Source organism: Sarcophilus harrisii, chromosome 1 (assembly GCF_902635505.1).
Source record: "Sarcophilus harrisii chromosome 1, mSarHar1.11, whole genome shotgun sequence".
Taxonomy (NCBI): Eukaryota; Metazoa; Chordata; class Mammalia; order Dasyuromorphia; family Dasyuridae; genus Sarcophilus; species Sarcophilus harrisii.
Window position 1 is genome coordinate 353,724,515 of NC_045426.1, and position 15,305 is coordinate 353,739,819.

A 15,305-nucleotide genomic window follows, 5' to 3' on the forward strand; every position below is an offset into this window, starting at 1 on the left:
AATTCTACTCTTTATTCTTCTCTGTTTTTAAAATTCCCCTCACATCCAGCAAACTGTCAATTAACAAAGTCTAAAGTCAAGAAGTAAGTTGGAAGACTGAGCAAACAAAAAAGAAAAGACATTAAAAGAAGAAAAAACATTTAAAAATTATGTGAGAAGAATGTTCAATATTTAAAGAAAAAGTTTACAAAACATCTACAAGCAATGCCACAAAGAAAAACACAACTTACTCAAAAGTTAAACTAAAATTGTTGCAAGAGATGAAGAGCTTCTTTAAAGTTTTAAACTGTTTTTATGAACAAAATTGGGGGCACTAGAGGAAAAAAGTAGAAAATAAGCAAGAACTCTGAAAGAAAACATAGAAGGCCACACACAAACATACACACACACTGCCTACCAACAAAATCCCCCCAAATTAGAAAAAACCTGAGAGAAGATAATGACTCCATAACACAAAAAGAAGTATTAAAAAAACAAGTGAGTGAAAAGACCAAAAACAATAGAAGAAAATATAAGGTATTTAATAATAAACACAAATGATCTGGAAAACTGAGCACAGATTTAGTGATTTAAGAATCAATGAACTACCTGAAAGGTACAACCAAAAGAAGTGCTTAGATATCAAATCTCAAGAAATCATAAAAAATAACCTAGATCTTTTAGAACCAGGGAACAAAGTAGAAATAGGAAAAAAAGAAAAACAAAAACAAACAAAAAAAAAAACCTGAGTCATCTCTCAAAATGAAAATTTCTGAAACATCAATTCAGAGTCTCAAGATCAAATTTTTTTAAATACCATAAGCAGTCAAAAAGAAACCATTCAAATACTGAGGAACTATACAAGATCCCATAGAATTTCACAATGACACCCTAAAGGACCAGAGAGCTTGAATTATGATACTACAAAATATTTCTCTTTCACATATTCTAAAATCCAGAGGCAATGGTTTCTTTATCAGTCTTCACACACAACATCTTTCAACTGTGAGCATTTTCACTGACTGTTCCCCATGATAAAACTTTCTCTTCTTCCTCTTCTCTACTTTTCCGGGCTTCCTTCAAGTTTCAACCAAAATCCCATTTTCTATAAGAAGCTTTTTCTAGCCCTCCTTAATCTTAGTATGAACCTTCCTAGACTATACCCAATTTATACTGTAAATTTCTTGTTTTTTCATAGTTGGTTTGCATGTTATCTACCCCCATTATGTTAATGAGCTCCTTAAAAAGCAAGGACTCTTCAATTTGGTTTTATTTGGTTGGTTTTCCTTTTCTTTGTAACCTCAGAGTTTAATACAGTGTTCTAGTGTGTGTGAACACAGAGAAAGTGTTCACTAAGAGCTCACTGTCTGAATTATAAGAAGTCAAAGAATATAAACTTACAATCAAAAAATAATTTAACTAGTAAGATGGAGTATAAAACTACAGGAAGAAAAATGAACTTTTAATGAAACAGAAAAGCATTCCTAATGAAATATCCAGAGTTGTATAGAAATTCTGATGTACAAAGATAGGCACATAAAAAGAGAAACATGAGCAAACAATCATAAGGAACTACACAAGTATAAATTGAATACATTTCAGTTTGAGATGATATATATGCTTCCTCAAAACCCTGTCATTATGAGGTATCGTAGAGAAATTTTACTTACAGAGTGTGGGAGTGGTTCCATTTTGTTCTGATGATCTTAGAATAAGAATGGAAAAGGAAGAAAAGATAATACTCATGAAGCAATGATGGTGGGGAGGGAGCTAAAGAGAAAGGACAGGAAAAATTGCTTCACTTAACAAGGTGCAAAAGTAGATGTTTCTACTAACAAGAAGGGAGGTATGGGAAAGCAAATGACATGAACTTCACTGTTATTTGAACTGCTCAAAGAAGAATATAAACACACTTGTTCAGGAATAACTCACTCCACAGGAAAACAAGAGGTAAAGGAAAGACGGAGAAAGGGATTAATCATAAATAAGCCTGAAAGTTATGCAAAGGTAATCAAAGCATTCTTTTTGTAATAGCAAAGAATTAGAAATTAATGGGTTGACCATCAAAGGGAAATAATTGAAGTTATACTATATGAAAGTGATGGTATACTATTTTGCTTAAAGAAGTAATTAAATGGGATAATAAGTTTCTCTGTTTCAAAGAAATGTAGGAATCTAGGAAGACATATGAACTGACAAAGTAAGGAGAGCAAAACCAAGAGAACAATTTATTTGATAAAAACAATACTGTAAATACAAACAACTCTGAAAGACTGGGTAATTCTGATTAATAATGACATATCCTGACTCCAGAATAAAGCTAATAAAACATGTTTTCCCTTTCAAGGGAATTAGTGAAAAAAAAAATCAAATGAAGGTGGCCTAGCTGTACTAGATATAAAATTATATTATAAACCAACGGTTACCAAAACCATTTGGTATTGGCTAAGAAATAGACTAGTTGATCAGTGGAATAGGTTAGGTTCAAAGGACAAAACAGTCAACAACTTTAATAATCTAGTGTTTGACAAACCCAAAGACCCCAGTTTTTGGGACAAGAACTCACTGTTTGACAAAAATTGCTGGGAAAATTGGAAATTAGTATGGCAGAAACTAGGCATTGACTCACACTTAAATCATACACAAAGATAAGGTCAAAATGGGTTCAAGACCTAGGCATAAAGAATGAGATTATAAATAAATTAGAAGAACACAGGATAGTTTACCTCTCAGACCTGTGGAAAAGGAAGGAATTTATGACCAAAGAAGAACTAGAGATCATTACTGATCACAAAATAGAAAATTATGATTATTATCAAATTGAAAAGTTTTTGTACAAACAAAACTAATGCAGACAAGATTAGAAGGGAAGCAATAAACTGGGAAAACACAAGGGTTGTGATAAAAACCTCATTTCCAAAATATATAGAGAATTGATTCTAATTTATAAGAAATCAAGCTATTCTCCAATTGATAAATGGTCAAAGGATATGAACAGACAATTCTCAGATGAAGAAATTGAAATTATTTCTAGTCATATGAAAAGATCCTCCAAGTTATTATTAATCAGAGAAATGCAAATTAAGACAACTCTGAGATACCACTACACACTTATCAGATTGGCTAGAATGACAGGGAAAGATAATGCTGAATGTTGGAATGGATGTCTGAAAACTGGGACAATGATACATTGTTGGAATTGTGAATATATCCAGCCATTCTGGAGAGTAATTTGGAACTATGTTCAAAAAGTTATCAAACTGTGCATACCCTTTGATCCAGCACTACTGGGTTTATCTCCCAAAGTGATTTTAAAGAAGGGAAAGGGATCTGTATGTGCAAGAATGTTTGTGGCAACCCTCTTTGTAGTGGCCAGAAACTGGAAACTGAGTGGATGTCCATCAATTGGAAAATGGTTGAATAAATTGTGGTTTATGAATATTATGGAATATTATTGTTCTGTACGAAGTGACCAGCAGGAGGATTTCAGAAAGGCCTGGAGAGACTTACATGAACTGATGCTGAGTGAAATGAGCAGGACCAGGAGTTCATTATATACTTCAACAACAATACTATATGATGATCAATTCTGATGGACGTGGCCATCTTTAGCAATGAGATGAACCAAATCAGTTCCAATAGAGCAGTAATGAATTGAACCAGCTACACCCAGTGAAAGAACTCTGGGAGATGACTATGAACTACTACATAAAATTCCCAATCCCTCTATTTTTGTCCACCTGCATTTTTGATTTCCTTCACAGGCTAATTGTACACTATTTCAAAGTCCAATTCTTTTTGTACAGCAAAATAACTGTTTGGACATGTATATGTAAAAGGCTGAGGTCGGATAACCGAGCACTTAAGGCCAACTACCAATTGGAAAATACTCTATTAGCATATGCTTGGAAAATGGCTCACCCCACTATTCTGTGCTGGCTCTATCTGTTGGGGCATACAGAGAATTGGAGGAGGAATTAGAGGGTGGAATAAGACAAGCCAGAGTTACTTCTGGCAGGGAGATGGGGAAGAGGTGTGGAGATTCCTGTGTCCATTCCTCTCACTTCGACCAAAAATAAAGACCAAGGACTTTTGCTTATCCTGACTCCGACTGATTCTAAAGTATTTAGGGTGCTAACTTGGGCTTCACATGTATACATATATTATATTTAACTTATACTTCAAAAAAAAAAACACATGTTTTCCATCTCCTGATTGGTAAAGAAATCAGAACGCAGAATGAAACTTTTTAAAAACATAACTTGGGCAGGAATTTGTTTTGCAATATTTTATGATTTAGGTTTTTTTATGTTTGTTTTCTTTCTAATGTTGTCAGGAGAGAAAGATTTTCAATGATTAAAAAAAAATGAGCTTCTTTCATTCATACATCAAGACTTGTTGTTCAGTCATTTCAATCAGGTCCAATCCTTATATTTATAACCTAATTTGGTTTGTAGTATGTCCTTTCCTTCTCCAACTCATTTTAGAATAAGGAAACTGAGACAAACAAATTAATTGACTTGCTTATAGTCACACAGATAGTAAACGTCAGAGGCTGCTTTTGAACTCAGGTTTTCCTGACTCCAGAACTGGAACTCTATCCACTAAGCCACCTATAGGTGCCAAATAAATATTAATCTTCAAAGTAATCTGTTTAGAAAACTACACTTTATTTCAACAATACTAGCCTTGCCAAAAAATATGCTTGCAATTCTCTTTCAGCAATTTACTCAAAGTCTATTTGTAAGACATACAAGAAATTGAGTTTCCTTATACTTCCATACTCATTTGATTAAGACCAGGAATATTAAATTTGATCTCCTATTTCACTCACTATACTGGGATCTAAATGACTTTTGACCATTTCAAAAATTAAATTCACCCTCAAAGGGCAGATGTGTCATCATCAAAAATAGCCAAAAGAATGACAAAATTGAAAATAATCTACAAGTTTGCTTGTTGTAGCAAAAGCAGCATTAGAATAATTTTACCAAAGATGAGAACATTTTTTCTTTAAAATATAGATATCTCACTGCTACTCCTTTTAGTTATACAGTAAAGCATTTTAACACATGATCTGTTTATGTCTTAGTTTAACTAACCTAAACAGCCTCATATGAAAAGTAATATGGTAAACGTAGCCAAAGTAAATTTGTACTTAAATTCACATTACCAAAGATATTCTTTGACTTGAGCCAGTGAAAGCCGAGTAAAAATTTGGAGAGTAAATGAATATTATTTGTATTTCATAAGAACATTTAAATTTACAAATCCCCTAAACTGGAGTTGTTCTTTAGTTATTTTTTTAAGTCATGTCCAACACTTCATGACCCCTTTGGGGATTTTCCTATCAAAAATATTAAGAGTGTTTGCCACTTCCTTCTCTAGTTCATTTTACTGATGAGGAAACTGAGGAAAACAAGGTTAAGTGACTTTCCCAGCATCACATAGCTAGTAAGGCTCTGAAGCTGAATTTGAACTCAGAAAGAGGAATTTTCTTGACTCCAGGTCCAGCCCTCTTAATCACTATGCCACTTACTTGCCCAAGCTGGAAATTAGAAGCAATTCCCTTCTAAGATAATAATTCTGGATGAATAGGAAAAATCTTCAGTTAAACAACAAAATATTTTTTTAATTAAAGAAAACGACAGCTCTCAAATAAGTGGAAGGTGCCTTGGAGTTAAATAATCCATCCCCTTTAGATGAGGAATCTGTAACCCGAATAGCCAAAGTTACTTGTTCGAGGTCACAGGCAATTAGTTGTGGCAGCGATGAGATTCAAATATCCTGACTCCAAATTCAGCCTTCTTTCTACTGCATCTGCTTCATGTTCTTTCCTCCTGTGGACCATGTTAACACACATCGGTGTGTTTTATATATATATATATATATATATATATATATATATCATTGTTGCTATTACATTTCTGTCTCTTGGAGCAGCCAAATGGCTTGCCTAACTCAATCTTTATCCTTCTTTGGAGGAGTGTAGATATACATATACACACATATTTGGCTGTGGCCTGACATACTTGCATTTTCATAAACTCATGGAGCCCTCTTCTGGATGTACATTTAGGTACAGATTAGTGAGCTTTAGTCATAACAAAGATTCCCCTTGCCCTTGCCCCTTATCCTCCCTACCTCCCACCCAAAAAATAATAAAAAATCAAACGAATAAATGAAAAGAACAATTTTTTTTACAACCAAGCATAAGCAATAAATATTCTTCCAACAGTAAAGTCTTGGCATAAAATAGCTATTGAAACCATTACATTTTTAAACTTTTAATTGAATTAATTACAGCAGTAAAAAAAATTCTCTTTAATAATTTTTCATTGCTAAATGGGAACTGAGAAAAATGGAATTAATGATTTAAATCCATTCATCATTCCAAAACTATATTAAAACCATACATTTTCAACCAAACTTCTTAAAAACCTCTAAAAAGTTCTACTGTATCACATTACCTTAGTCACCCCTTGACAAGGGTATTTCAATGCACTGAAACATCTAGATAACACATGGCAAGCAGAAAAAGGGAGATTTGGAGATCTCTACATCTCCTCAAGACCCCCATATGTCTTGTCCATTCCTACTTCTTAACAACAAAGCAATACTGACAGGAAACATGAAACTATTTTAATTAAATCCCCCAAAAGTTCATGTTATCTAAATCTCTGCTGGTCTCTCATTAAGGCAGAGCAAACCTTCCCCTGAAGTTCAATTTGGTTTCTATTATACCACATATTAGCTAATCCAAACCTCTCTTTCCTCAAAGCTCTCTAATAGAAGCTCAAATAATCAACCCACAGGATTCCTCTCCTTTAGCAGAGGATCTTTACTAAAAAAACTCATGAACTGATTTTTCTAAGAATAAGACATTCTAAAATAAGCTCCCCACCATGATTCAAACCCACATCTAGGTCTATGCCAGTTTTCTCCTCCTAATTTCTAGTCTCAAAGAATGATGACTCTCCTTTTTACTAAGTAATCCTTCTAGTAGAACCCTTGATCTTATATTTTCAAATCTCTATGACCTTTTTCCATTGATCAGTCTCTCTCTAGATGATGGTAATTAAACATTTTCTATTTGGGTCCATGGCTCCATATAGCTGCTGAAATTATCTAAGGCACAAAATCATCCCCTAGCTAAGGTGGAAAAAGCAAAAACAAGAGATGAACAGCTTTTTATGGAACTTACAATAAAATACAAATGCATGTGTAAAGACATCAAGCAACTCCTAGAAACAAAGGCCTTTTTTGAGGCTGTAGACAAAAAAAAAAACAAAAAAAAACAACCAATTTTCTCTAAAGAAGTAAAAATGGTACAAAAAATGCCATGAAGAGCTGTGTGGCAGGTATAAGTAAGCAGGCTGCAACAGTTGTAAAGGATGTTGTGAGAGAAATCAATTATAGAAAAAGGTGGCCTAATAACAGGGAGAGAATGAGAGAAGATAGCCAACTAGACCTGCTCTGCTATTATAATGAAAAGATATGTATGTAAAGTGCTTAGCAAACAAGGCCCCACAGAAGATAATAATAATGATAATGATGATGCTGTCTGTTGCTGCTACTACAGCAGCAAAAGCAAAAAAAGTCTCCAACTCTTTGGGTAGAGCCTTTCTGATAAACTTATATGGAGACATGAAGGGGAAAAGGGAAAGTATTAAGCATTTATATGGCACTTACTATATGTCAGATGCTGAAGTAAGCACTTTCTATTAATATCATCTCATTTGATCCTCATAACAACTTTGTCAGATAGAAACTATTATTATCCCCATTTTAACTATTGAGGAAATTGAGGCAAAGTTATACAAATTGCCTAAGATCACACAACTAGTTAAGTGTCCGAGGTTGCATCTGAACTCAGGCTTTCCTGACTCCAGGCCCAAACTTCTATCCCCTGGGCTACCAGATGGCTCATGGATAAGACATATGCAGAATGTGTGAACTAATGAATTGAGACCTGCATGAAGAGAAGGAACTTCTAAACAGATGAGATCATAAATTCATTTAAGATTTTAACAGCCTTTTCTGAAATACAGTATGCATCAACTGATCAATCAACAAATATTTATGAAGCACCTACTCTATACCAAGCACTGTCAATCAATAAACTAGATACTATACTAGATATTGGGGATGCAAAAGCAGTTTCTACCCTTAAAAGAGCTTACATGGGAGAAACAACATGTAAACAGCTAAATATACAAGATGGTAAGTCAGTAAGTCAATAAGCATTTATTAAGCACCTACTATGTGCCCAGCATTATGCTAAGTACTGAGCAGATAAAGAAAGGCAAAAGGCAATATCTAACTTCAAGAAACTCAAAATCTCATGGAGGAAACAATATATAAGCAACCATGCACAAATAGACATTGGAATTAAGAGGAATTGGGAAAGACTTTCTGTAAAAGGTAGTATTTTATCTGGAACTTAAGAGAAACTAGAAAACTAGGAGACACAGATGAGAAGGGAGACATGCAAAATTGTGAAGGGGTTTAAATGTCAAAACATTTCATGCTTGATTTTGGAGATAACAGAAAGCCACTGGACTTTAAAGAGGAGGGATAGATCAAAGACTTGGGAAAGACTTGGGGCAAGGAGATCAACCAGAAAACCATGGCAAGTCCAGGTATGAGGTGATGAGGGCTTGTACCAGGTAATTGTAGTAATAGAAAAAGAAGGGTGCGTTTTTGAAATGTTATGAAAGCAGAAACAACAAACAAAATTGGGGGTCTCTAGTAGGTGTCAAGAACTACAGAGGGTCAAGAAGAATAAAGCTGGAGATTTGACAATTAAGAGTTCACTGGTGATTCTAGAGCACTGCGTTAAGGCAAAGAAGATACAAAGACATTAAATGAAACAATCCTATCTAGGGAGGTTATATTCTAACTGGGAGGACAAGAAGTGCCCATGTAAGTACATATAGAATAAATATGAGATGAATAAATATAAATACATACAGAATAAGTTAAATACAAGGTTATTTTGGGGAATGGGCAAGAAAAATCAGCAAAGGTTCTGAAGGCTGTGCTTATGCTGTCTTGAAGACAGAGAGGGCTCCTGGGCAGCAGAAGAGAGGACACAAGCTCCCTGCATGGAAGATGAGCAGAACAAAAAGATGAAAAATGGAAGGTTGTGCATGAGGAATAGAAAGAAAAGTGCTTTGGCTGGATTCCAGTGTTAAGAATGGGAACTCATGAATCAGAATTGATTGACAAATTGGACCAGGAAATGAAGGACTTTAAAAGCTAAACACAAGAATTTATGTATAATCCCAGAACCAGTGGAATGGGAAATGACATATATAGTCAGCTCTGAATTTAAGAAAAATCTCTTTAGCAATGGAGAATGAGCTGAAATAAGACAAAACTTACAGGAGGAAAATCAATCATTGCAATAATCTAGGTATGGGATGACAACAGTCAAAACTAAGAAGGTAGCCCTTTGAGTAAAGACAATGGGTTGGATGCAAAACATATGGTAGAGAAGAAAAGGCAAGATTTGGAAACTGGATATATGCTGTGAGGGAAAAGGAGGAGCTAAATAAAACTAACAAACACACACTAAAAATTCTTTTACCTAATGGGGAGAAGAGAAATAAAGTATCCACAATGCCTCTTTTCAACTTCAATCACTATCAAAAGTATCACACACAAAAATTATTAATCAAAGGATATGATTTTTAAAGCTAGAAAGTGATTTAGTCCAACATTTTCATTTTACAGATTAAAAAACTGATTCCAAGACAGAACAAATTGTTTTACCTAAAGTATCACAAAGTAGAAAAATTGGCATCTGAATTCATTTTAAAATTCCAAGACAAAGTTCTTTCCAATAACTCATTCCTATTCTACTGCATCTAATCTGAACCACTAAAATAACCTAACTTGGATCCTCACTTTTTCCTCTATCCAATGTCACAAGCCCTGGCCAGAATAGTTTTTCCTAATGTGTAACTCTAAAAAAAATTAGTTCACTGCTGGAAAACTATCAAATGTTCCTTAATGTTTCTCAAATAAAATTCTAGGACTGAAATATCCTCATGTTCCTTCTGAATCAAAAAAACAAAAAAAGTATGTTTAGTATCAGCTTAAAGGGCTTTTCATTATAGCTCAATTATTTGAATTAATCCACGGGGTAGATTGTTTTGTAGTTTAATCATTTCAGTAGTGTCTGGGGTTTTCTTGGCAAAGATTACAGAGTAGTTTGCTATTTCCTTCTCTTGCTCATTTTGCAAATGAAGAAACTGAGGTAAACAGGATTAAGTGACTTGCCCAGGGTCACACAATTAATAAGTAGCTTGAATCCAGATTTTAATTCCGGAAGATGAATTTTTGGGCACCAACTAGCTAAATAGGAGACATGAATTACTAATTAATCAAAATATTAAATTAGCCAAAATAATGCAAATACATAAAATTAAAAGATACTTTATGTTTTTAATAAAGTAATGCAATGTAAAGTAAAATTATTCCTTCAAAGGAAGAGTCTCTACAATCTTCATGTATAAAGCAATGTTCATGTGTAAAGAAGTACAAAGAGAGCTATATTAGAAATCACCTAACCTGTCTAGCTCTGTGTTTCTTCAACTACAAAATAAAGAAGTTATGCGATATTTTCTCTAATGTTCCAGCTTAAAATATGCAAAACGACAGTTACTTGAAACATTAAAATAGTTCCATAAACTCAAACTTTTTACATTATATCAGATAAAGGATATACCCAAGGTAATGCAGCCAGCATGTATCAAAAATAAGACTTGTTTTCCTGATTTCTAGATCACCTCTCTATGCACTATATGATTCTACCTCTCAAACTCAAAAAAAAATTTTTTTTAGAAACTGACAATAGATGTGAAAAGGTGCTCCAAAGTCGTATTTGCTTTGTCCACTGCAGAGAAACAGAGCAGACCCTTGAAACAAAAGAAAAGCCCCAAGAAACATCAGGTAGTTCCATCGCTGACTGTGCCCACCACAGAAAGAACATGGCAGTTATGGTAATTGATTCATGGACATCAAAAATTGTTAATGATTGCAGAACTTCAAAACCCTCAGCAATCATTGGATTCCCTGAGACATATAAGACTGTTGCAAGACTTCAAAATCTGCAGGAATCATTGGATTCCCTGACATATGAAATAATGGACAATAGATTGGTTTTTGGACCATCTCTTGGTTGCAGAAGGAGGCATATGTGTGACTGTTGTTTACATACTCTCCTTCTAGGATTTCTGAAATCTTTTACAACACCATGTTGGTTCATATTATTTGTTATATCACTACTTGTCTGTACAATTCATGTTTATTACATCACATTGAGCCTGCACTGGCTGTGGGGAGAGTCATCACTACTAGCCTGTACTTTATTGCTATGTGTTTGTGTAATACCTCTCATGCTGATAGATTTGTGTATACCTGTTTTTAGTAAGATCCTTCAGCCCAGAAACCCACTAACAATATCTGATTTGACTCCCCCCCCCTTCCCTTTGGTGTTTTTATCTCTCTTCCTAAGAAGTCAGGTAGCGTAATCACCTCCTTTTTGGGGTTCTCACCTCCCTGAGAAGTCAGGGAGGACATGACCACCTGTGTTCTAAAGCAAAAGAAAGTAGGAGATGTAGAGAGCTGAAACTCTGAAGAGATACTGGAATCTAAGACAGCAAAGCACTTAACGCTAATTACTTACTCAAGGTGAAATAATGGTTTTATATACATATACTTAGATGATATGATGATGTGATGGCTCTCCTCATGATTGACGCTTGCTGAATGTGTTGTGGTAAGGATTGGAGGGCTGAAGAAGAGGGTCAGAGTCTCTCTGCCGCAATATGCTCAGGAAGGAAGACTTCAGGGTCCAGATTCCATAGTCCAGGATCCATTTTTGACGAGCCCTGTGGCAGCTTGCCTGCCTCCTTCACTTCTCCTCCTAAAGACCAAGGACTTTGACTGATCCTGACTCTAACTAATCCTGAGGCCCTCCAGAGAGCCTAATCCGGACATTATAGTACTTCACACTGTTAAAATTAAAATTTTGTATTCTATCTGCTGATATACATGGTGATAAATAAACTTCACTAGTTCAAAAAAGAATTTTTAGATAATGATTTTACATTCTTTAAAAAATGATTTTTTTTCAACTTCATGACTATTTTTCCTTAATCTACAAATGAAAATTCATTTACTTGTCTTTGGCAATGATTCAAAAGAAAAAATGACTGCCATGCTAACTGTGATCTCTTATAATCAACTTACACTGCAGTTTTCAGGTGGAACAAGGAGTTGAGTAATCTCTCCACCATGCACACAGAAGATATGCTTCATTTCTCCAGAAAATATATCCCAGATTATGACAGAAAAATCTACCCCTCCAGAAATCAAGTATCTTTGGTCATAACGAGCTGAGACCTGATGAGGATATAGTAAACATGTAATTTTGTTCCGATGACCCCGAAGAGTTCTGTGAGGTGGCCAACCTGTAAATGAAATGTTGTTTTTAAAATGAGGTAGAAATTCAAGTCTTAAAGCTTTTCAACAAATACTAACACAAAATGATTTATTTACATGAAAAAATTCTCTTTTAAATTTATAAAGCACTATTACACTATTAGTCTTATTTTAAAATTTAAATGATTCAAAGAAATTAAGTGGTGGACTCGGCTATATTATACTAAAATATTTACCTATTGCTCTTTTGTTGCACTAATACAAACACTGATTTAAATTAATAGAAATAAAAACAATTAACAAGATTAACATCAAGTCCAGTCAACAAGCACCCATCAAGCACCATCTATGTGCCAGGCACTGAATAAAGAACAGGGTACAGAAAGGCAAAAAGAGTCCCTCTTCTCAAAGAGCTCATGGTCTAATAGGAGAGACAACAGGCAAATAATTATGTACAAACAAAGGATAAATTAGAGATAATCTCAGGAAAAAGACACTAGAGTATGAAGGGAGGCAAAAAAATATTCTTTGTAGAAAGTAGGATTTTAATCGAAACTTAAGGAAGTCAAAAAGCAGAAATAAGGAGAGAGAATTCCAAATATTCAAACACTGGGGACAACTAGTGAAAATGTAGAATAAAAAAAAAAAGAAAAGAAAAAGAAAAGAAAAGGAAAGAAAAAGAAGAAGCAGTGTTTTGGGCAAGAAATAACAGGGACAGTGTTATCTCCTGGCCCACAGAAGATATGGAGAAAAGTAAGACATAAAAAACCTGGATAAGTAGGAAGGAGGGCAGGCTATTAAGAGTTTTAAAAGCCAAAGTAAGGATTTTATATTTGATCTTAGAGATAACAGGGAGCTTCTGGAGTTTATTAAATGAGAGATTCACATGATCAGACCTGGGTTTTAAGATCAACTTGACAAATAAGGGAAAGGTAGCCTGCAATGGAGAGAGAGCTGAGACAGAGATACCAACCAAAAGATTATTACAATGCTCCAGGAATAAGACAACAAAGGTAAATCAAATATACAACATTTTATAAACATCAATATGACACAAAGCTTTAAATATGTCAATATGCGTTTGCTTTTTTAAAAGATATCTAATAATTATTCTTCAAATACAAGATCATAAAACTTTATTTCAGTACCTCTCCGGAGCATATGTTCCCCTTGTAACAGCTGGACTATAGCAGTTTGTGTTGCTGGCACAATAATTATGCTTCCATCTTCACGACCACAAACTAGTCGTCCATGGGATGGGATATACACACTAGCTGTAACTTTCAAAGGGTCACTGCTATTAGGAACCAAACTTAGTTGATCTATAATACCAGCAGGACAAGGAGTGAGTTTACCAAAGGCCTCTTGTAAACAAATTGAAGTTGTCATTTTCAATCCTACAGGCAAGTTTGTTTAAAAAAAAATAAAAAGAAGAAAAAAGACAGTATTTGAACATACAAAAATATATCAAAAAATACTTATTTGTGTTTTTTGTTATACTTAAACTGACACTACCTTCTTCAGCTTCCTGTTTTTCAAGGGTGTCTGGTACATTCCAAATACATAGTCTTCCTGAAGAGTCTCCCTGAATAAGTAGCTTATGGAAGCATTCCCTACGTCCATAAAAGAATCGAGTTACAGGAGGGCAGATAAACAACTGTGAGGGAAAAAAATAGATATTCAGTCAGATTTTTCTGCTATATGTTTAATGTGTAATAAGCATTCTTAAAACATCAGCAACATATGGTTCAGATGTAGATATTACACATTTTTATTTTGAGGAAGGAGTACAAAATACATTATAGGTAATGTACTTGTATCACTCGTATTTTTTTTTAAAATGACATTTATATTAAGTTTTAATGGTCTGAAAAGTAATTTCTTCACAAAAACTCTAAGACAGGTAGTACAAATGTAGCAAAAAAAAGATGTTATTAAGACTAACTGCTATAATATCTAAAATTGTGCAATGATATTTAAATTAAGCACAAAATTAACCATTAATCATAAAATTTCTAAAACTAACAGTTTTTAAACATTGATTAATTAATGATCCTGACAGCTATTAATCAGTTAAAACTTAATGCTATTAAATCATGTATATTCATTTTTCACAAGTTTTCAAATCAACACTATATTAACAAAAACCTCTCCATTATTAAATAACCACTGTGATGTAATCATTAAATTTGAAGATGGAGCCTATGATTTCATTGATGTAGGGAATTCCCAGAAAAGCAAATGCCTTCTATCAATTCAGGTTAGCACTGTAACTGCAACTTATAAGGCTTACCCAGAGAACTGAGAAGTTTCTAGGGTAATAGCCATCATGTATGAGAGGCAGAACTTAAACCAAGATCTTCCAAACTCCAAAGCCAGCTCTCTCTCCACTATACTAAGCTTTCTCTTGTTGGAATCCTAGTGTTAACTCAACTTGAAACAAGGTGATAATTCAAGGGAGATGTTAGAATCCTAGTGTTAACTCAATGGAATTGATACAATGCTTATTGGTTCACACCTTAGAGAGCTCATATAATCAAGAAGTATTTAAGTACTCTTTGGAGTTCACACATTTGGGAGATTTCAGGGTTTAGTATGAGATATCCAAATTCACACCTCCCTTAATCCCTCCCTCAGGAGGAGTCAACCTTTGGGAAGATCTTAGAGCTTCAAGTTAGTTACATCGGAACATTGTCAGGAGTCAGAGAGGAGCACTCTGGGGCAGACACAGAGCACTCTGGGAGATTGAGAGCCAGAAGCTCTCTCTCGGAGAGAAGAGAGATTCATTCCATCTTCCACCTTTGTGCTGGCTGGAGGCTGAAGAAAGCAGAGGCAAAGGACAACTGCAAGCGCTCTTGGAACCAAGCAGAAAC

General features: G+C 34.5%; 1 protein-coding gene across 6 annotated transcripts in view; it reads right to left on the reverse strand.

Annotated features, from left to right (window-relative positions):
- The window catches only part of WDR7 (WD repeat domain 7), a 506,900-nt gene that overhangs the window by 450,760 nt on the left and 40,835 nt on the right, over positions 1 to 15,305 (reverse strand). For all 6 annotated transcript variants that reach the window (XR_004230845.1, XR_004230846.1, XR_004230847.1 and 3 more), the window contains exons 10-12: positions 13,948 to 14,089; positions 13,581 to 13,829; positions 12,241 to 12,461 (exon numbers count right to left, since the gene is read on the reverse strand). Coding sequence is in view for 3 of the 6 variants with exons in the window: in XM_031945925.1 (XP_031801785.1) it covers positions 12,241 to 12,461; positions 13,581 to 13,829; positions 13,948 to 14,089 (612 nt within the window). In the remaining 3 variants the exon portion in view is untranslated. The remainder of the gene's footprint in view (positions 1 to 12,240; positions 12,462 to 13,580; positions 13,830 to 13,947; positions 14,090 to 15,305) is intronic.